This window comes from Trichomonas vaginalis, chromosome IV, assembly GCF_026262505.1.
Source record: "Trichomonas vaginalis G3 chromosome IV, whole genome shotgun sequence".
NCBI lineage: Eukaryota > Parabasalia > Trichomonadida > Trichomonadidae > Trichomonas > Trichomonas vaginalis.
The window spans coordinates 6,862,161-6,885,075 of NC_067206.1; the positions used below are offsets into that span (position 1 = coordinate 6,862,161).

General features: G+C 33.7%; 9 protein-coding genes and 2 pseudogenes across 11 annotated transcripts, besides 4 other annotated features; 4 read left to right on the plus strand and 7 right to left on the minus strand.

Moving 5' to 3' along the window:
- Window positions 1-230: 230 nt before the first annotated feature.
- TVAGG3_0044020 (acetylation-dependent protein binding) lies at window positions 231-1,302 on the minus strand (the record flags this gene model as incomplete). Its single annotated transcript, XM_001306604.1, has 1 exon — window positions 351-1,223. The coding sequence occupies one exon, from the start codon at window positions 1,221-1,223 to the stop codon at window positions 351-353; it is 873 nt and encodes a 290-aa protein (XP_001306605.1).
- Window positions 1,303-1,409: 107 nt separating this feature from the next.
- Window positions 1,410-1,972, plus strand: TVAGG3_0044030 (uncharacterized protein; the record flags this gene model as incomplete). The annotated part of the gene is made up of 1 exon (XM_001306603.2): window positions 1,410-1,937. One exon carries the CDS (start codon window positions 1,410-1,412, stop codon window positions 1,935-1,937), a length of 528 nt encoding a protein of 175 aa, XP_001306604.1.
- A 327-nt stretch (window positions 1,973-2,299) lies between these two features.
- Window positions 2,300-5,258, plus strand: TVAGG3_0044040 (exportin 1/5 family; the record flags this gene model as incomplete). The annotated part of the gene is made up of 1 exon (XM_001306602.2): window positions 2,300-5,233. The coding sequence occupies one exon, from the start codon at window positions 2,300-2,302 to the stop codon at window positions 5,231-5,233; it is 2,934 nt and encodes a 977-aa protein (XP_001306603.1).
- An 89-nt stretch (window positions 5,259-5,347) lies between these two features.
- Window positions 5,348-5,386, minus strand: TVAGG3_0044050 (annotated as a pseudogene). The gene has a single exon. The product of its transcript is annotated as a tRNA-Ser (tRNA).
- Window positions 5,387-5,724: 338 nt separating this feature from the next.
- Window positions 5,725-5,942: a mobile genetic element.
- A 2,162-nt stretch (window positions 5,943-8,104) lies between these two features.
- Window positions 8,105-8,135: a terminal%2Cinverted (terminal inverted repeat of rnd_1_family_319/TvMULE1 transposon ID:TVAGG3_0044070).
- Window positions 8,105-9,008: a mobile genetic element.
- A 300-nt stretch (window positions 9,009-9,308) lies between these two features.
- On the minus strand, window positions 9,309-9,629 carry TVAGG3_0044080 (uncharacterized protein; the record flags this gene model as incomplete). The annotated part of the gene is made up of 1 exon (XM_001293813.1): window positions 9,309-9,629. One exon carries the CDS (start codon window positions 9,627-9,629, stop codon window positions 9,309-9,311), a length of 321 nt encoding a protein of 106 aa, XP_001293814.1.
- Window positions 9,630-9,761: 132 nt separating this feature from the next.
- Window positions 9,762-10,289, minus strand: TVAGG3_0044090 (protein of unknown function, DUF4107 family; the record flags this gene model as incomplete). Its single annotated transcript, XM_001293812.1, has 1 exon — window positions 9,762-10,289. One exon carries the CDS (start codon window positions 10,287-10,289, stop codon window positions 9,762-9,764), a length of 528 nt encoding a protein of 175 aa, XP_001293813.1.
- Window positions 10,290-10,517: 228 nt separating this feature from the next.
- Window positions 10,518-22,915: part of a mobile genetic element that runs on past the window's edge.
- On the minus strand, window positions 12,045-12,920 carry TVAGG3_0044110 (uncharacterized protein; the record flags this gene model as incomplete). The annotated part of the gene is made up of 1 exon (XM_001289204.1): window positions 12,045-12,920. One exon carries the CDS (start codon window positions 12,918-12,920, stop codon window positions 12,045-12,047), a length of 876 nt encoding a protein of 291 aa, XP_001289205.1.
- TVAGG3_0044120 (uncharacterized protein) lies at window positions 15,074-15,838 on the minus strand (the record flags this gene model as incomplete). Its single annotated transcript, XM_051220819.1, has 1 exon — window positions 15,074-15,838. One exon carries the CDS (start codon window positions 15,836-15,838, stop codon window positions 15,074-15,076), a length of 765 nt encoding a protein of 254 aa, XP_051105805.1.
- TVAGG3_0044130 (uncharacterized protein) lies at window positions 18,409-18,882 on the minus strand (the record flags this gene model as incomplete). Its single annotated transcript, XM_051220820.1, has 1 exon — window positions 18,409-18,882. One exon carries the CDS (start codon window positions 18,880-18,882, stop codon window positions 18,409-18,411), a length of 474 nt encoding a protein of 157 aa, XP_051105806.1.
- TVAGG3_0044140 (organellar and viral DNA polymerase type B) lies at window positions 18,973-19,271 on the plus strand (the record flags this gene model as incomplete). Its single annotated transcript, XM_051220821.1, has 1 exon — window positions 18,973-19,271. A coding segment is annotated over one exon (299 nt), but the record flags the coding sequence as incomplete, so codon positions are not given.
- Window positions 19,713-21,263, plus strand: TVAGG3_0044150 (annotated as a pseudogene). The gene has a single exon. A coding segment is annotated over exon 1 (1,551 nt).

The following is a 22,915-nucleotide window of genomic DNA, read 5'->3' on the forward strand; positions in this document are numbered from 1 at the left end:
GTAAACAGTTGGATACTAAATCAACAATTAAATCGCGTAAATGAAATGCTTATACATAATTTTAAAAATTCCACCCATAAACATTGTATTTATTTCCAGGATTTTTCTAAACATATTTTTCTCCAACCAAAAAAATCAGAAATTCGAGAGTAAGAATATCAAAATTATCAATTATGGCTGAATTATATTTGTTAAATATATTATATTTTATCAGATGTTCCGAATAAGACCAAAATTTTTTTAAAATACCGGGGAAAAATTCTAACTTCTAGATTTGTATGGTTTGTTGGAGGAAATATAGCAGAATATGAATAAAAACATGAAGTAATTAATATAAATACAAAACATTTTTATTTATGCTTTTCTTTTGAAAGCACATCAACAAGTTTTTTGAGTCTAAGACATGTAGAATCTTGAAAATCTTGAATATCGCAATCAACAACGCCATCAACAAAATAATTTGGCTCCTGATGTCGAATTAAAAGACAAGCTTGCTCAATATGAGCAGGGTTAGATAGACTGGATAAGTCGTTGGCAAGTTTAGCCTTCTGATCGTTTGTTAAATGTTTCTCTTTTGGTACAGCAAGTTTAATTTCGCGTGAATGCTCAGATTCCTTTTCAGCATTTGCTTGTTCTTGTTGAAGCATTGCCTGCCTCTGTGCTTCAAGTTCCGCTAGCATTTTCTTTGAGGGGCGTCCTCTAGGTCTGTGTATTTTTGGTGGTTGTTCAGGTTGAGTTGTTTGAGCGGTAGGAGCAGGTTCTGGCTGGACAGTAGGTGGTTGAGGCGGAGGAGGAGGCTTCTTTTCAACAGGAGCTGGCTCCACTTTGTATTTAGTCTGCGCATTTTCTAATAATATTTCATGATATTTATTTAACCAATCAGCTTCATCATTTCCTGTAATCCAATGTGTAAGTTTTTCGAATTCATTAGATAATTCTTTTGCTAAATGTGCTATTAAAGATTTTTTGCTGTTATATTTAATATTATTATCCCAAACTAAAGAAATGTCTGCTTTGAAATCTTCAACAGTCTCGTATTTGTTTTCTAGAAGTTTTGAACGAATTGTTCCGAGATCCATTGGATTTTTAATGACTTCAAAATAATTGGGGCAACCATCTGTTTCTGGATTCACAGGTTGGGTAAACATCTTAGATATGTGGCGTTCACAAAGTTTATCTAGTGCTTTCAGTAAATGCCGACGCGAATAATCAGAAATCCCCATTTTATAAATTTTTGACAAAGTAAATTAATATTTTATGACACCTTAATTCCGATTTTTGACAATGTCAAAAATATATCCGAAGATTTATGCCAGATTGAATTTAATAAATTTGCATAGTTACTAAAATTCGATTCGATTAAAATTTATGAAATTCAAAAGTGAGAAAAGACGATTAATTACACGTTAATGAATGCTTTTCTTTCTTCTCTTGAAAGATCCTTCACAAAATTCAGTCAATCGGCAGACGAGAAGAGACTCCAACTAAGTATCATCGATCAACAATTTAAAGATCTTGATAAAGAAGTGAAAAAGCAATTAAACGAAACACCAAAACTCGTTAGTCGTACGGCTCCTCAAACAAAGGCTTCATCACGTCCCAGAACAATACAAAGAGCTAGGACAGCTGTGAAAAGAGGTCCTAGGAAGTCAGCAAAAGAAGATCCAGTAATCAGACCTGCACCTTATCCAGTCAAAAACTATATTCTTCCTGCTCAACCTGTTTATGGAGCTGCGCGCTACTATAAACCGGCTGCAAAAGAACATCTTCGCAAAGAGGAATTATTAGAAAGATTAGAAAGAGAAAAATATCCTGATACAATAGATGACCCAACACCAAGAGATCTTGGCCCGGACTTAGTCGTTACATCGAAATCTTATTCAGTTGGAAAGAAAGGAGAAACCAATTCTATTGATGATTACTTCAACGCAGTATAAATATGTTTGTATTATTTCTAAAATGTATGTGTGTTATTTTATATTACTTATCAACATCACATATTATTCTCAAAGAAAATTTCGGAATAAGAGAAGAAGATCTGTGATATTCATACTTAGTTGGTGTAATTTTGTGTTAATTTTCTATAAATTTTCCAAATGTTGTCTAAATTATTGATGGAAGAAAATACCAAATGTCAGAATATCAAAAATGATTGATCTATTCATTATGATATTAATTAGAGGTATCATGTATCAAATATCCAAATCTGGATTTTTACTCGAAATACAAAAAGAAGTTGTTTGCTCGGTCATTTTTTCTATTCAAAAAAAATTTTGTCAAAAAAATTTTATAAAAATAAATGAGTGAGAATTTAGAATATGTAGAAGAAATGCTTGCTGTACCCGAAAGTGCTGAATATGAGCAAATAAACCAAGCAAACCAAGTAATATCCGAATGGTCAACAACTTGCAATGTTATTGTTGATGGAGCTCTTATTCTATCGCGGAACACCAATTTACTAGTCAGACAACGAGTTGCTTCTGCAATGGTAAACCAAATACAGTTCCAATGGGGTTCTATTCAGCCAGATGTCAGAAATGATATCAAAAAAACTTTAATTGCTTCAGTACGCGCTTTACAAGATAATAAATTAACATTAAGGTCTCTTTGTATAGTCATTTCTAGAATTGCTTGCTATGATTTGCCAACAGAATGGGATGATTTCTTTGAATTTTGTTTTATTAATGAGTCAATGCCAGTTGAAATTCAACAAGCAAATATGCTGATTTTAGCCCGATACTCGAAAGAAGTTAATTGTACAAAATTAATTACACAAAATCACAGAATTCAAGTTCGTGAGCAATTAATACAATTCGAACTACAAATAGAAGATTCTGTAAAGCTTGGATTCCAAACTCCTGAAATTGCTCCTTCAGCTCTTAAATTATTGCTTTCATTACTAAGATGGACACAAAAATACGAGATGATCAACAAAGAACTAGTTCATAAATTATTGTTTGACTTCTTACCCAATGAAATAATTCAAAAAACTGCAATTAAATGTTTGAGAACCATATTTATTGAACGAAATGACACATTTAACTACTATAATGAGCTTGCTCCTATTGTTATCATAGCTCTAAATACTCTGAAAGACCCTGTAAACCCTTCTCTCGCAATAACTCATTCGAAACTTGTCAAAATCTTCTTAATTGACTTCATGGGACAATTTTTACCGATAATACGAATATTTTCACTTACTTCGCCCGCTACTGTGAAAGATGAGCAAATTATTAAAGAATTTAACACGGCAAGGGACGAAGAAATATCAGTTATAGCAGATTATGGCTTTAAGTTCGAAGAATACGCTCAAATGATCGTTGATTCTTTTAATATTATTTTGTCATTAGATATTGAAGAAGTAGAGGACAATTTCTGGGAGTTATGGCATCAGATCTTCCAAGATATCAAGCAAGAATCGTACAGACACTCAAAAATCAGTTACGAACCCGTAATTTTGATGCAAATCAGCACTTTCTTTGATCCAATGATGAATGTGATCAGAGAAAACATTTATAGACTCCTTCCAGCAGCTGCAGATGAAGATGTGAACTGTTCTGCCAAAGCCAAAGTTTGTTTTGCTGCATTAGCCAGTTTGGACAACCAAAAGATGATGGAATTCTTGAACAACCAGCCTCACGATGTATCTTTCTTCTTCGCTCTATGTAGTTTCGATTATTTGTACGATAGTTCTGAATTATTAGACGATATCGGAACGACAACTATGAACTACCTTGAGGAAATTAATGAGGATTCGGACCCTGATATTATTTGCGCTCTTATGGGTATGTGCGCTAGACTTTCTTTGTATTTATCTTCAAATAATGAAAACTTTTCAAGGGTTATCTCATTTTTGATCGGATCACTTGACAGCCAGGAATTAAAGGTAAGGAACAGTGCCGCTTCTGCCCTAATCAGAGTCATCCAGAACTCATTAAATTATTTGACAGGAAATACAACACAGTTAACTCAAAGTGTCATAGAAGAAAGTGAAAAGCTAATGAACAACTTGGACTCCACATCGATGAAATATGTTTTCGTCGCTTGTTCGATGCTGATTCGAACAGTAACTGACCAAAAAGAGGTCAACCAGATCATGGATACCCTGTATCAGCCAGTAATTGATGCCCTCGCAGTGTTCTTCGATAGCCCAGAGAACAACAAACGAAAGGCAATCGATGCTTTGGATATAATTTTGAATTGCATCATCCAGATTCCAGCATACGGCCAACACTATGCGGAAATATTCGTTCCAGCCCTCATGCAACTTGCCGAAAACGTTTTCAAGGACGTCCAATACTCCGAAATCTGCGATTACCTTTTGGCCGCACTTGCGAACATCATTGCTGTCTTGAATTACGAAGATGGAATTGAGTACTTCAACCAGGTTTTGTCAATGGTCAGCCAATTTGGAGTTGCAGTTGGAGATTCCGTTTTCAAGTTCATTGCAGTGGTAAGGAACGAACATGACCAGATAGAAGAGATGTGGCCTGACATATACAAGACATTTGTCGAACCAGTTATGGCAAATGACCCTCCTCCAATTGAAGCTCTCGCAATTATGATGAAAAACTTCACTGTTTCATCACTTGGATTCGATTTCGTTGTTGATATAATGAAGAGAGGCATCGAGGCATACGAAGCAAATACAAACGATGCAGCAATTGGCATGTGGAACAGAATTGCGTTTTATGAGTACGATTCGAACATCAAAAATGATATTATTACAGCTATAAGTGATATTATATTACCTACAGCGTTCCAATCTGTATTCGATATGACTCATTCGGCTTCTCTTGACTCAATTTGCCAATTTATTTCAGATCAAGTCAGATACCTCAAAGATCTTTCAGCAACTCAGCATGCCAAGGAAGTATTGCTAGATTTCTTCCCAACAATCGTTCCGGAGCCAACAGAAAACTTGTATTCTAATTTCTTGAATTTTATCTTTGACATGTCGACCCAACAGTTCAAGATATATACGGCCATTCAATCTCTGATATCGTCAATGAGAGTTGTGTCCCCTGTCGATGCAGATCAGTTCAAAATTGTCAAAAGAAGTAATTTCTTCTCAATGTTGTTCCCATTCATGTTTGGAGCCTTGTTTGAACCATTCGGAGAGGCTGAGCCACTTCAAATTGGAGGTCCTGTCTTCCTTTCTGCTCCATTTGAATTTATTACGAATGATGATAAAAAACCAGCAATAACATCAAGTCAGGATTCAACGAATTAACCATATGACATATTGTACTATATTTTTTATTTTTATTATTATTTTTTTTTATTATTTTTGTATTAAATACGTTTTATTTTTATTATTATTTTTTTCTTATTATTTTTTTTTATTATTATTAGTCCAGCGCTTTAACCACTCGGCCAGGCCGTCTTGACATTTGAAATCAAATAGAACGTTTTGTAATAACAAATATGCACTTTTTAAACCAAAAATTTATGTTGGTAATTTTTAATTTTTTTTTTTATAATGTCTTATCAGGACACTCATCTAAAAGAATACAGTGAATTGAGAAGTATATATAAATACTACATTGATTCATATAATACATTATATCAGCTGAAAACGGAAAATGAAGAAGAATTAAACTCGATTTATAAAATGATCAAAACAGAGTTGATTGATTCAAAAAGCTATCTCCCCAATATTATTATACAGGAAATTCTAAATATCATTCCGTATAATAATCGCTATACAAGATCATATTTATCGGGTCATTATTGATTTTGTAATTTAATCGTCGTCGTTATCGATTTTGTAATTTAATTGTTATCGTCTTTTTCTAAACGTGCATTTTTTGCTTTCGGAGCTATTGAACATACATTGGCCCTTACCAGCAATTGAAAACTATTTTTCATTATCAACAATTACATTACTCCGAGTTATTCATCAATCAATGAAAATCGATATATAGTCCATACTTCAATTTACAATATTGGCAAGTCCAATTTCACTTGGCATATTTAACTCATATAGAAAAACCCAGTTGGAATCGGCAAAATTATCTTTAATTCCATACATAAGAAAAAAAAATTATAAAGTTCTTCAATAATAGCAAACTAATAGTTTAAATAGATTTACAAGTATCGCCCATCTACTTTTGATATAATTCACATATTAAATGTAGAAAACTGGTTTAAAATAAATATTTCAAAAGTTCGAAAACGATTTATGAAAAAATAACGTGATGACATTTACTAAATTTGCTCTGTATTAAAGTATCGATGATAGAAAGAGCATATTTTGTAAATATTTCAAAAATATTTAAAAGTCGGAGAAATTGTATTGTAATGTACTATAATTATGTTACAAATCCGATTCAATACTAATCCTTCGCTATTGAAGTTGTTTTGAGAAGGATATTCTCTAAATTCTTGATAAATCTTTAAAATCTAGAGTAATCGTTTTGTAAACTTAACAAAACTAAAATGTATACCAATAGATTGGCATTTTCTACGTTTTCAAAGTGAGAGAGTGTAAATTCTTTTTTTTATCCTATTAAGGTAAGGGTTTCGTTTTGCTAAAATTGTCACTTTTATAGCATATTTGTTTTTGGATGTTTTGCGAAACCAAAAAAAAACTATGATATACAATGTGTGTGTAAAGAAAATACTTTATTTACTAGTTAAAAAATCATTTGGTATTGATCAAGTTATTTTTTCTGGATAAGATATTATATGGATAATTGGATAGAAAATACAATTATATAATCTTGTACCTGGTTTAATTAAGCTAATTGTCATCAGAAACTTGTAATTTTTATGAATTTCAGATTTTCTTTTCATTACTGCTTTTCTTAATAGGTCAAGTTCTTATTTATGTTATAAAGTATGATATTTACAAATATCAAGTTATCGTGTTTTTTGAGAAATTATGAGAAACAAACAAAAATGAAAAAGATAGGAATAGCAATGAATAGTGATGTGGGTATAGAAAATGTAAGAGATATGAATGCAAAGCAATCAGTATTTAGGACATTGACCATAGATTTCGAAAAAAAAATGCTGCATATTGAGCGAAAACTATGATTATATTATAAGGCTGTCATTTAAAGCATAATGAAACTATTCCCTTTTCATTTTAATCGAATAAGATAGTAAAGATTTTTGAATTAGCTAGAAACTGATGAGATGTTTTCACAAATCAGATTTTTAATCTCTATAATGCATAATTCACTCAATATCTCAATTTTGATATTGCGAGATATTTTTGCTATCGGTTTCGCAATTTTGACACAATAGCAAGAGGGTTCTATAAGCATTATTATCAACGTAGAATCTGAATATCATATCAGAAAATGTCGCAAATCTGACATTTACCCGACCAAATAGCAAAAATAATTGAATACTTTTCGCAAAAACTTTAAAAATCGATAAAAATATGAAATATAGATATTAAAGAGACTTTTTATATAATATTCATAAAGATTTTCCAAAAATATGATACCGCAAAATTAAAAAAGTGACGTCTTGAGTGGAGTCAAAGGTCGAAATTGCTAGCTAAATGTTTTTTAGCGAAATTGCGTATTGTACGTTTTTTTCGCAAAACGAAACCCTTAATTTATATGATCTGAAATATATGACAAGTTAATATGGAGAATTCTTTCAACCCAATTTCAATTTATTGAATTTTCTATTCGAATTCAAAAATTTTCCCAAGAAGAAAAAATAATTAGGAAATTTAATATGTTAATACATAAAATATTTTATTTATTCAAAGAATTCAATTTTCTATTGGATCAAAAAACTTGTGTTAAAGTTCGTATTTTAAGATAACTATACTTTTAGAAGCTGTTTTTATTTTTTTCACCGGGATTTTATTAATTTTGCAAATTACCTCAGACTTTTCAGAGGATTGAGTGGCAACTCAATCCTCTGAAATAGTCTGTGGTAATTTTTAGTCTCTACACTATTTCAATATAAGCTCCATTTTTAAACAGTTTTTAAAAATCGAGCATTGAAAAGTGTGATGAGACTTAATTCTTTCAAAATTTGAATCTTATTGTATATCACCGGACTATGATCATAATAGAGTTGCAATCTCTAATTATAGCCACATTAGTACTCGTGGGTCGATATATCACGGGAGATACAAAATTATTTGAATTTTCTTTTATTTTTTTTAAAAATATTAAAAAAGTAAATAAATAACTAACAACACAGCATCACTTTTCGTAAAATGCTTTAATCCTAGTCCTTTTTCCCCTTAATTTTTCAATCTCTCCCAGGTTGAAATTTATTCCGGGAATTTTTAAAGATGCTTGGTCAACATAAAATTTCATTAAATCTTCCACGGGAGTCATAAACTCTGAACATTTGAAGCGAGCATGAACTGCATCATTCAAATTTTTAAGAAGATTTTTGTTCGAAAAGTGATTCAATACGGCGATTGCATGAATACAAGGTAATCCGTATAATTCGATGTGCTTACATGTGCATGAATATTGTGAATCTGACATAATTTTTACGCAATATGTATAGCGACCAAAAGTTGCATAATATAATTCTTGAATTGGATCATATAATACCGAGCTAAACATATCTGAATGTTTCAAAGTTTCATTTAGATTTTTGATAATATTATCTGATTTAAAATCACCTGTTAAAACATTTTTAACAAGATTGAATTCATGTTCAATGAGACGGATAATTAGTTCGGCGGGTTCATATGTATCCCATTTATCTTTAATTTCGGCATTAAGGGATTCAATAAGAGATGTTGTGAGTATGCCAGCGGTGTAGTCAGCGAATCCTTCAAATGGGTTAATACTATCTAAGTACTTAAAGAGATCCTGATTATTTTCGCGGTTTGGATATTCCTCTTGTAAACGAGTTTCTAACTTTTTAATCAAGTCAATTCGTTTTTGAGGATGGTCTGCGTAAGCGACTTCAACAATTTCGGAATAGACATTGATGTATTCCCTTTTTGTTGCAAAATGACGTAAGCAAAATTTATGATCGCAAGAAAAGCCTGATTCTCTAACAGCAGCTATAATAGTTAGTATACATATCTTCAGTACGGTGGCACTGCGCACCATCTTACCGAAGATATGTCAATCTGACACTTTACAAAACCACTAACGTATATTTTACATCACAGATGCAATATTTCTAATAACCTTAAACTATTTCTGCCACGTAAAGTATTTATCACATAAACCACCTCATCTCACCTCTCTGTACGTTATATATTGTGCGCAGGTCATTGCCCATGACAACTCCCCGCGACACAATGCACGTGCATGAAAAAATAAACGTTCTCACTAACGTACACACTAACGTTCCCACTAATGTTCTCACTTACAAAAGTATTGCAACTCCTCCCATTGCTGTGCTTCACATAACAGCTCATAATCTTCTGACTCACTTTCTTCTTCATATAGGTCAAAATCACTGTCATAGTTTATACCTGTAAGTTTTGACAAAGCTAATGAAACACGCTTACCGTTTGTATCATATGCTTGTATATATCTTCCATTATGCTTGTAGTCATAAACGCTCAAACTAACTTTACCCTTTCTCCCTCGTATCTGATAGAATGTATTTTCACGAGGAACGAAGAACAAATTCTTGAACTCATGACCGTTGTAGTTTGTTATCTCAATAGTTTTCGTCATTTATATAAAAATAAACTTAAAAAATACAATAAAAATTAATGATATCACCACCCTCACACGTATGAAAACATAGCACAAAAATAAATTTAGGTGAAGTGGTGAGATCTCACCTCTTTTTTCACCCTGTTGAATTCATTGCTTTATAACTCTCTTCCTTGGTTTCTTTTTAGTTGCTTTCTTCACGTCTGTCTCCAACTTGACTGTCTTTCTTCTTCGGCCGTAATGATACCAGTTACTTCCACCAGTCAATGGGTCAAATGGTCTTTCGTAAGGGTTTCCATACATTCCATAGGGACCATACGGAAGAACTACTGGTGGAGAAGAAACATTTTCTTTAGTTCCATCGACTCTATTTAAATGCATTGTTTCACCTTTCATCTGGTCATTAAAGTCTTTTGCGTGTTTTGCAAACTCATCGTCCTTTCCTAAAGCATTTTCTGACTCAGTCGCAACCAAATTGGATGCTTTATTTATGAGTCCCATTTTATTTAATCTTAACTTCTTTGCAACCCAGCCTCCAATCTTTCCTTTATTTGCATCTAATGTCTTTGAAACCCTTCCTCCACTCATTTTATTTACTGCGTCATAAGCTCCAAGTGCCTTTGCTCCAAATGCTAATGCTTTTGTTCCCATTGCGCCTAAAGCTGCCCAAGCTACCATTTACCCCATATTAAAATCATCTCTCTTCAATATTATCTCATAAAAGTTCTCGTTACTGGAGAAAGTCAATGAAACATAAGCGTTCTCACGGGCTTCGCCCTCACCGCTTTGCGGTCTATCTAACTTATTTCTTATATCATCTATACGCTTCAAAATGTCTGAACAATTGCTAACATCTTCTACAACAGTTATTTCATCATGAATGACCTTCAAGAACAAGCTCATTTAATATGCTATTAAAATCATCTCAATAATGAGTCCATCCTTTCCGTCTTTGGGTAGCACAACATCTTTCATTGAAGAAGGTTCAACAAGTCTTATGTTAAACTTACTGACAAAGTTTGTTATACTATAATGCTTTGGCGGCGAATACATATAGTTTGAAAGACATAATATAGATTCTTCAGCAAATTCACTTATACTAGAGATGCGAGTTTCCGAATTTTTTTAGCCCTGGGATGTCATAACCGCTGCGGTTTTGTAAAATTTGGGATAAATTTTGACAATCCATTTTTTGTGGGATGTACGTTTATATCAATTTGCTCGGCGTTTGCCGAGCTATTGTACAATCCTACTCGAATTCATTACGCAGCCCTGGTCACTCAAAGGCCGGGGCATACAATTACAAAATAGTAGAGTGAGACTCTTCTAATTTCTTCCAATCACAAGGAAGATCTTAGAAGAGCCTCACTCTACTCGAACACATTACGCAGCCCTGGTCACTCAAAGGCCGGGGCATACAATTACAAAATAGTAGAGTGAGACTCTTCTAATTTCTTCCAATCACAAGGAAGATCTTAGAAGAGCCTCACTCTACTCGAACACATTACGCAGCCCTGGTCACTCAAAGGCCGGGGCATACAATTACAAAATAGTAGAGTGAGACTCTTCTAATTTCTTCCAATCACAAGGAAGATCTTAGAAGAGCCTCACTCTGCTCGAACACATTACGCAGCTCCTGCTCAACAATGAGCAGGTCTTACCACTTTGAGAGGCTTTCGCTCGAGTTCTGATGCAGATCCCAACGCGAGCGAGAGTCTCTCAAGCAAGCTTCTAATTCGTAGCTAGAGTTTCACTCTTATGAACTGGCAGCCAATTTGAGAGACTTTCGCTCGAGATCTAATGAAAAATCAGAACTCGGCCAAAAATTGCCCAAACAGGCTTGTAATTCGTAGCTATAGTATTGATCGTATGGATGTGTTGCCAATATGAGAGACTTTCGCTCGATGTCTGATATTGCATCAGACATCGAGCGAAAGTCACTCAAAACAGCTTAGACATGTCTATTTTGACGGCATTAAATGATTTCATAGGAAATGTCTCAGTTGTTAATTAAGTTCACGTGAGCTTTTATGAATGAAAATAAGTAAAAAAAAGAATTTTCTCAAAAAAAATTGTGTACGCATTGAAATTTTTATCTATAAATTTAGATATGTCATCAATAATATAATATAATTTTAAATTCGTGGAGTACACTTGGGATAATTGAATATGGGCTACCCCATCCCAACCTCTCAAACTTCCTCTGAATTTGGACAAGGTATCCCAATCCCAAAGACCTATCTGAATAAAATGAAATAAGTATATTATATATATTATTTATTTGCTAATAATGAGCATAAATCGCTAAAATTATGAAGAAATTAAAAATTAAAAATTAAAATTAGAAAAAAATGTTGATTTAATGAGAGAATATTGTATAAAAATAGAATTATTAGCTAAAATACGTATTAATTTTATGATATTTCAATCACATTAACGAAAATCGCCCATTTTTAATTCAAATGGGCGGGAAAAAAAATAAAATTCCAAAAAAAATTGAATTGGGGAAACGATAGGGGACGGGATATGAGAAACCCCATATGTTTGGGAATTTTTCGCATCACTACTTATACTGGATTTTATAACAATGTTCTCACGAGACCAAATGCCACCAATTGACAATCTTGTAAGCAATCCTGCTGAACCTTCAACTGTAAACGTCGATGGTAACATTCCACGAAGGTCATCTATTGACATCTTTGAGTCACTGAATTTAAAGATTTTCTTAAAGCAATCGTCATTATCTAACCATGCAATAGCTTTGAAGTTTTCATTCGAATATACATCTGCTTCATTAAATGTAAAACCTGACTTCTTTGCAGAGACGACTTTAAAATCTATTGAGTTTGTTTCAAAATTATATGCTATGGTAACTTCTGAAGGTAATGGGTGCCCTTCCGCAGTCAGTTGTTCTCTCACTACCGTTTGAAGCTTTGTGTTAAAAACTTTCATGTCATCTCCTGTGTCTAGGTTCACATACACAGCAACAGGGAAACTATCTTGCTTCTTTGTTTCATCATTATATCTCAAAACATTAAAGTTCTTCAATAATATTGTTCTTCCTGCTGGAATACTTCGAACCTGTCTGATTTCAATAGCTTTCTCACCTCCTACATACTCTACCCAGTGTCTTGGATATTCATAAGTATACTGACTTTCTTGAATTTTGGTTGGTTTCATCATAACATGTTCATAGTATATCTTTATACTCTTGTCAGTTAGACTCGGTGCTATGTTCTGAATATTTCTGACTTGCATTTTTAATGGAGATAAAATGAAGCATTTAATACATGATGTAGATGAAGACATGAATGAAACTACAGACAAACTTAACTCTTCTCTTATTCTTCCTTTCAGCAAAGATTATGAATTCTGTTCAAATGGTGTGTATTTCTATTGTGGAAAGATGGGTTCAGGTAAGACATTTAACCTCATTCGTCATATACTCATAACAGAGCGTTTAGGAAACGACTCTTACTATGACCAAATCATTATATCAGCAACTTCAGACTCTATGGATTCAACAGCGGAAAACATTCATGTCAAAAGTTCAAGCATCTGTCGTTAAAGTTCCAGACAGTAACTCATTGAATTTCTTCAACGTTACATTCGACGTAAGAGGAAATATTATGCCATCGTTGAATTTATACAGTCAGGAATGCAAAAGACTTCTGAGGAGATGGAAAGAATTATTGACAAACACCACTTACGTCAGTACTCAGGAGTTTACGATATGAAACGACTTACAAACTACATTCTATCAAAACTTTCAAAATACCCCTTCAAAAAGTATCCATCAAACACTCTGCTCGTTTGTGACGACTTCGCCGGAAAAGTTTAGTGTCAAAGCCTGACTCACCATTAGCTAACATCATAACTAAAGTCAGACATTACCATTTAACTGTAGCAATACTTATGCAAACATGGCGTTTCCTTGCTTTAAACATAAAACGTCTCATAACTGACTTCGTTATCTTTCAAGGTTTCTCACGTTATGATATTGAACTCATTTGGAAACAGTCAGGTATAACATTACCTTTTGAAGAAATTTGGGAAGCATATAAGTCTCTCATCTCTCCTCGTTCATACCTTGAGATTCATATCATGACTAATACCATTAAAGTCAAAAATATTCCATGGGAACGACCAACATTGTTTTAAAGTTTAACCTTCAATTGACTGATGGTAAACAAATTCCATGCATCTCTGTCGCCATTTCTGTTAATATTTTTGCTGTCATTCATATCATCCACTTCCCCATCCGTTAGCTTTTGAGGATATGCGTTAGAATAGCTGTTCTTAAATGAAGGCTTTTCACCTTTGAGAGCATAAACTCTATAACTTTCTGCATACTTTATGTTTGAACCTCCTGAGCCATCATTGACATAAATTTTTATAGGCTTCCACCCTTTGTTCATATTCCTGCTTCTTCCCTTTGCTCTTTTGTTCAGTAGTTCTACATCTTTATACACAGCTCCTGTCTCAGTGAATTCAACAATATTTTCATTCGTTAGCTTTACATTCAAACCCTTGTCGAGTATATTGTTCATTTCATACATATAAAAAGGTTTTTATTCTATATGAAATGAGAAGCAAATCCATCTTAGCTGGTGCCGTTAATGTTCCAATTGAACCAACATCAAATGTTGACTCACGAACGACAAACAATATTGTCATAAAGAACTATAGTTCGGAGTGTTTGAAAGAAAAAGAACCAGATCTTAAGTCGGTGAATTTAAACACAGCTTCAAACGCTAACGCTACATCAGATGTTAAGTTAGAGTATCCACCACTGGACCAAGTTCTTTCAAGAGAAGCCAACGACAACCCTTACACAAATGTTCAAACAAATCCTTCAGATAACGTAGACCATTACCTTCTTCAGTTATACCAAACAATTTTACTCAAAGACGATAAGAAGCTTTTGACAAATCTTATAAGTAAGAACCAAATAATTCTAACAAAGGAGGACCTTGAAAATGTTATATCACGAATAACAGGGAAACAATGTGTCATTGACTATCTCGACCCTGAAATCGAATGCTGTGGTCAAACTCCACTATTCATGAAAATAGGTAACATCCGCATCATTGAAACACCAGGAACTACAGGAGTTGAGTTTAAGTATAAATATTCGAACGAGTATACAAAACTTTCAACAGAATATAAGCTTTGTTTGAAATATGTTTTAGTAAATTAAAACAGTCAGGAGGGCTCTTTGAGCCCATCTTGGCGCTTTGCGCCGTCAGTCAAAAAAATTCAAGTTAGCAATTTGTAATATCTGTCCAAAACTTCTTCAACAGTATTGAATTCATCTTCATAATGCAAACCTAATCTTATTGACTTGGTGCAGTTTTCACTAACACAATATTTTTCTGTTCTCTTGACTGACATAACTAACTCATTTGTTTCATCAAACAGCAACAACCAAAGTTCATGACCTAATACATAACATTCATACTTTATATTTTTAGCTCTGAGTTCTCTTGTAAGCTGTTGCATTTAATATTTTCTAAAAAGTCAACTTCAACAGTCATTCGCACTGGTGCCTTCAGTTCTACAGGCTCTCCTTGAAAGTCAACAAGTCTGAATTGCATGTCTTTCAAATTATGAGGACTAATGCGAACCCATTTACCTAAATGAGTTGCTCTGACAGGAACGTTTGGAATGAACATTGAATTGACTGCATAACAGAAAAACTTATATTCTACTGAACCTTTACTATTAACTCCTGAAATACCTGTGACATTAGCTATTTTTGACTCAATGTACAAACAATTACCATAACATACGTATGGAACAGATTTCATCTCAATCGTTTTGTCAACACTTTTCAAAGGAAATGTCATATGGTATGCACCCAAAAGAAGTTGTACTCTATGACTCATTCTTGGTATCTTAAACTCTTTCTCGCTGCTGAACTTCAATGTTCCCTCAGAAGAGAGTTCGACATCTATGTTGTCAATAGTTTCTTCATTTATGAGAGCATTTAACACTCCAGCAATTTTATCTATTCTATACCCAGCTCTATTAGGAAATGTTATAACACTTCTTTTGTCATCTATTTCAATCTCTATGAAATCTGTTTCATCTGTTATGACAAAAGTTGCGATAGTATTGAAGTCAACAACTCTGAAAGCAAGCGCTTCATTCTGAAGACCTAAGTTTGTTTGTAGCTTTACTGTCCCGTATTCGTTTGGGTCTGTACTTTGCAAATAGAACAACATTTTATTCTCATTAAAATATGACTATTGCTGCATATGCGTATGAAACAAATGAAGCAAGAAGAGCACATGAACTAGTAAACGAAAACTCAACTTTAACCATTGAAGGCAATGATTTAGTCATTGACGATGGAAAAACTAAAAAAGTCATTGATTTCGATACTTTTAACACGTATGACCCATTCATTACAACAAGCAAGGTTCCCATCATAAATGATGGAACAGTGCAATATATAAATTCTACAGTAGATGCCTCATTAGTGAAAGTATTAAATGTTCTCATTGAATTGTTAAAGAGCTTTCGATTTGACGACAACATTAAATGCCTAAAGAATTTAGTCATGAATGAGAAACAAATTCTCGGCGTTGCTGGTAGCAGTAATGATGTACACCTTATGACATTAGAATATTATAACGAACATAAAGATGAACTGAAAGGAGAGAAGGGTGACACCGGACCTCAAGGACCACAAGGAATACAAGGAATACAAGGAATACAAGGAATACAAGGACCTCAAGGCGAGAACGGTTTGGATGGTGAAGATGGAAAGGATGGAAAAACTGCTAAATCATGGATATGGAACCTTATAAATACTGGTTTAACAGCTGCTTCATATGGAGTTCTTCAATACCAAATCGGAAAGATATGGGCAGTACTTGGTGAAGAAGTTTTAGATGACGTTAAAAATGCTTTGAACTTCATTTCAAATGGTTCGGATACTATTAAAACTTTATCTGGTTGGATGCAAGAAACAAGGAGTCAAATAGATACTGTAAGACGTATAGCAAACAATGCACGTACGGGATTGGATACTTTACGAGAAGCACAAAATACACTAAAGGAAGCAAATGATATTCTTGGCTCAGTATCAGACATGCATGAAGATTGGCTTAAAGGTATTGACAAATCTTTAAAAAATCACAGTCAGTCTATTGCTGACTACAAGAAAAGTATAGATTTTTTACATAGTGCTATGGACGTACATGATGGAAGCATAAGGAACTTACTTAATGCTAACAATAACTTACCAGGAACTATTAAAGCATTTATAAAGTCCTTTGTAAAACCTGGTGCTCTAACATTTAGGTCTTTGAGAGCAAGAGCATTGAAGTCAAGAGATGCAGAAACTCCAACAGAACCTACAGAAGGAACTGAAACAACAGAAACTCCAGAAGAACCACCAAAACCAACAGCTAATGAAATATTGTTCGAATATTTTCCAAGGTACTCTGTTCTCATTGCATACATTCAAGAAATACTTAAGAAAGCAGACTTGACTTTAGGAGATGATGAAAGTTCTGTATATCTTTCGTTCCAGTTTCAAATAGCAGAACTTTTGAGACAGATATGCTTAATGTATGACAACATCTCTGATTTCACAAGATATGATGACGACCATGACCCCGAACACGGTGAAGAAGAAGTTTTACAAACATCCATTAAGACAGGAAAGGTTTTAACTCAAAGTCTCATTATTGACACCAAAGATGGCGAAGTGGACGTTCATTCACTGTTCTGGTTAATGTTGAATCGTAACTTCCGCGAATGAATGAGTATGTATTGATTGGTTCTGTTGCATTCTTGCGAACTCTTGAATCAGCCATAACCACTAATGAACGCTTTGAATCATCCATAGAAGTCATTATGTCAATATCATAATCATTGCAGGAATAACATTTAATCATTCTGTTCGAAACTGCATAGAAGAAATTAGTGTTGCAATAAATGTGAAGACCTCCTGAAGCGGTTTTAACGATAACATCTTTATCCGAAAGTTTTGATAAAATGTCTTTTCTAACTGTTTCTTTAAGTTCATCATTGTACGATTTATTGATATCAACATCTATAATCGTTAAATTTGAAATTTTATTTACTAATAAAGCCATACCAGTTTTCCTTCCTCTTCCTCCATCATGTTTGAGGTAGTTATGTAAATCAATCTTGTTTTCACCAATTCTTTCGTTGAGGGTTTTAGTTTCTGCCACAACTAATTCCTCAGCTAATGATTCAATAACATGTTCATCAGAAATGAACAAGTTACTGTTGTTGTTTGTTGCCGTCATTTATATAGGAATAAAAAAATAAAAATAATTTTAAAACTAACTTTATTTTTGGACTGCATCATAACTGCCATCCTCCTGTGTTGTTGTCAAAATGTCATGTTGTCTCATTTTTTCAGAGAAGTTAAATTACCTGGTGACATGGTGACATGGTGACATGGTGACACCTTCAGTTCTTCAAAAATAATTCATAACTGCCATCCTCCTGTGTTGTTGTCAAAATGTCATGTTGTCTCATTTTTTCAGAGAAGTTAAATTACCTGGTGACATGGTGACATGGTGACATGGTGACACCTTCAGTTCTTCAAAAATAATTCATAACTGCCATCCTCCTGTGTTGTTGTCAAAATGTCATGTTGTCTCATTTTTTCAGAGAAGTTAAATTACCTGGTGACATGGTGACATGGTGACATGGTGACACCTTCAGTTCTTCAAAAATAATTCATAACTGCCATCCTCCTGTGTTGTTGTCAAAATGTCGATATGAAGACTAACCAAAAATATATTTTTGCTTAAATGACGTCAGGGTCAATTTCTTCAACCATTTCACTTTCTTCGTCAATGTCAATAGAAGCTTCTTCAACCTTTGGTAAGAATTTCTGTATAACATCTTTGTTCGTTATTGTCTTCAGAGATGAAGGATAATATTTCACATTTGTTTCACCTTTCTTATATTCTTTCTGTTCGGAAAGATTTAAAGCAATACTGAAGAAGTCAATGTTAGAGTTCTTTATGACAGTATAATGAGTATCTTTGACATTCACGAAGAAACCCTTTTGTTTCAAAACTACTGCTAACTCTTGTGAAGTATAACGTTTGCGGTCAATGACGATAGCTAATGGTCTGACATACTGACCGAACTTAGATTCTTTCACAAACTTCTTGTTAAAGATAACATTAACGTTTGAAGCATTATTGAACTCATTCTTGATGGCATTAGCGAGAGCATTGTATGAAAAGAACTTGCAATCTTGCATGTGTTTCATTAAAATAAAAATATTAAATTATTTTGAAAAATAACTTTAAAAAATCTAATCTAATTTTTTCAAAAAATATTTTTTTATTTCCTACTAAAGATGTATCGGAAGTTGTCTAAGTTAGAACACTCGGAAATAAAACAACTTCTTACAGAAGCTAATATAGATGTTGCAAAGCATTACGCAACAAACAAAAAAGCACTCGCTGACATCCTCAATGACTATAATGGTGCAATAAGTTATGATAGAATTCATGAGTTCATAAAGCCGCAACGCGGCGAGGACGAAGTCCATGCAAGAGCATTTCCTTTAAATGACGTTGCTATTGACTTATATCATAGACGTTCAGTACCTCATGAAGTAAGAAGAGAAATGTTTGACATAACAAATGCGAACGTTGGTGAAACAAGAAGAAGAGACGACACACTGAAACAACAGAGAAGAGAGATGTTTAAAAGTGCTATAGAACAAGTTCGCAAAGCTAATAATGTCATTCGTTCCATTGACGACAAACCAAAAGAAGGTGAGAGATGGTTAAAGAAAGATGAAGAGAATAGGAGAGAAATGTGAAGTCAGGCAATAGACTCATTGACTTTAACATCGAAGCTTTAGATGAACCAAACAGAGACTACTTACACAAACATTTCGGTAAGGTTTTCATGAGACTCTTAGAGAAGATTAAAATAAACTCCCAACAAAGATGGATGGTATGTTATAAACTTGGTGGAAAGTATGAATGTTCTACGTTAAACCTCAATAATATTGGAACATTACTACATCAGCTCTTGAAGGAGAACTTTATATCAGAGATAGAAGCAAATGCTGCAGGTATTGTTGAAATGCACTATGACTTCTTCTTGACAAACATAAAGAATCTTACTGAAATAAAGATGTATGATTTAACAGAATATGAAGGCTTAACGATGTCAGATGTAAAGAAAGGCAAACCAAAAAAGAGACCATATAGAGATGAAAGCACACTGACAAATGACCAGAAAGCCATTTTGGAAGCTCTTAAGCAAACAGGAAACCCAGCACTTATAGAAAGCTTTTGGAAAGATAATGGTGAAAAGAAGTTTTATAAGAAGAGAAGCGGTCAGTTCTGGAAGTATCTTTGCACATTACCTATAAATCTTGAACGCTACCAAATCTTCAATGAACTGAACAAAAGAACTGCAACACTTATGACAGAAGATAACTGCTTCGTTTATGCTTGCATTCAGGCTGGAGTAAATGAAGAAACTATTGACCACATGAGAGAAGTCATTCGTGTTAGAGACTTTCCTCAAAGTAAAGTACAAGAAATTTCTGACGCAACTGGTATAGCATTTAATGTTACAATTGGTTATTTCAATGACTCCAAAGATAACAGAATAATTCACTACATACCAAAAGAATGTGAAACTGTTCGAACTATTGACTTACTTCTTGTTGAAGACCACTACATGCTAAATGAAAGATTACCAATGACAACATATTTCATTCGCAACTATATAGAAATCTTGAAGGAGTGTGGTGGAATGAACATTGAGAAACAGATGAAGATTTATACAAAGAGAGAGAACAAATATGTAGTTCGTTATGATAGAACAACGCCGTTATGGGATGTTATGAAAACATTGTGGGAGTGCAAATATTTGAACCTATTTCTTATGGAGAACTTTTCACATATACGACTGACTTATATAAACAGAACCTTGCACCATTTAAAGATTTGACATATGCTCCAAAGTATTGTGTACAACTGAAGAAGAAAGCAGAGTCAAAGAAGTAAATAAAGCTAAATGTAAGTTCATTCCTGAGCATGTTTTCTTTGCTGACTTTGAGTGTAGCACAGACGGCTTTCATAAAGCTTTTAACATCTGTTACGACAGTGAAGATGGTTCAGTGAGTGAAAGCATTTGGGGTCAGAACTGTGCAACAGAATTTTTGGAGCGACTTCCTGACAAGAGTTTAATATATTTCCATAACCTCAGTTATGATATAAACTTCATCTTAAGACACATGACAGAAGTGAAAGGAACTCCCATCATTAAAGGTTCACGAACAATGCAAATAACTGGCTTATATAAAGGAAGGGCAATTATTATAAAAGACTCTTACAGTGTTATAAATAAGAAGCTTAAACTATTTCCTGCTATGTTTAACTTACAAACAGGACCGAAAGAAGTATTTCCATATAACTACTACAGCAGTACTTGTTAGCAAATGACAACAGAACTGGTGTCATTTCTGAAGCGTGTAAGTTTGTAAAAGATATTGAAACGTTCATGAAGAACATAGATTCCATCAAAGGTTGCAGAATAGATGAAAACCATTTCGACTTAGAAAAATATAGCACGTTTTACTGCAAACAAGATGTAAGAATTTTAAGAGAAGGTTTTGTTAAGTTCCGCAATGACATATTGAAAGAGTTTGATTTAAACGTTTATGACTACGTTAGTATTTGTTCAATTGCTAACAAATTATTTGAGAACAGAGTATACTTCCCGAATGGAAATCTTTATGACCTCTCAAATAAACCAAGAGAATTTATTTCGAGATGCATTCAAGGTGGAAGATGTATGTTGTCAGATAACATGAAACAAAAGAGCAAAAAGAAACTCATTGCTGACTTCGACGCTGTTCATTATATCCATCCGCTATAGCAAGATTGTATATTTAGAAGGAATTCCAAAAGTATTGAAGATGAGATGTTAGCACAGAGTATCTCATGAGACATTTATTCGATGACGACCAAAAGGAACCCATTGGTGAAAAGTTTATGTCTGGCTTCTTTGTTCTCATTAAGAATAACAGAGATTGGAATACATAGACACTTTCCTTTAATAGTTTTGTGACCCTGAACTAAATCCAGAACTTAACGTTCCAGAATTCAAACACTTGCTGTTTAATGTATGTTGACCATATAACATTACAAGAACTCATAAAATATCAAGGTGTCAAATGTGAAGTGTTGCAAGGATACTATTACGATGGAAACAGAGATATTAGAATAAGAGATGAAGTAAAAGAAGTTGTTTGAGTTAAGGTTAAAGTATAAGAAAGAAGGAAATCCTTTGCAAGAAAAATATAAAGCTCATTCTGAACAGCATTTATGGAAAACCATTTTATCTCCTATTGAGTCAAAAATAACCATAGTAAATGACAAAGATGCTTATAAGATATGCCATCAGAAACTACAACCATATAGTGAAGTTCGAAGGTTGGATGGTTCAGATAAAAACTATTTTCAAGCTAAACGAAAAGCATTTGCAGACACTTTAACTTCTGTCCACTTGGTGTTAACATTCTGTCTATGTCGAAGAGAATAATGTGTGAAGTTATCTGTACTGCTGAAGACTTAGGAATGGACATCTTTTATAGCGATACCGACAGTATGCATCTCTACAATGAAGATATCCCTCGTTTAGCTGAAGAGTTTGAGAAACGTTATGGAAGAGTTCTCATTGGTAAAACCTTGGTCCAATTTCATAGCGACTTTGCAGAAATCACAAAAAGATAAACAAAGTTTAGCATACAAGTCAATATTTTGTGGAAAGAAAGACCTACATAGACTTACTCACTAACGATTTAAATGAAGTTGCATTTCACTGCAGAATGAAAGGCGTTAAGCAAGATGTTATTGCTTTAACCGCTAATGAAATGTTTCCTGACTGTAGTGTTTCTATGATGAAGATAAAGGTTTAATGGTTCCGCAAGGAAAATTTGACAAAGACTCTGAGTTCAGTGTTATGAAGTTATATAAAGCACTTTATGACGGTCAAGAGATTGGATTTGACTTATGTAAGTCTTCTAGTCCTTGCTTTGCTGAAAAGTTTAACTTCTCAATAACGACTAAAACAAGCTTTATTCGTAAGTTGAAGTTTCTGAGGTCATTTATTTTTGTCAGCAATGAGGTCATTCGTGATAAAAATAAAGCTAGCGTAGATTTTACAATACTGCGATGGTAGAGTTTAAGAGTTGTGCTTCAATGTAGAGACAGTCCTTCCCATCTGGAGGCAAGACACTGGACATTATGGTCGTGAGTTGAGTACATGTG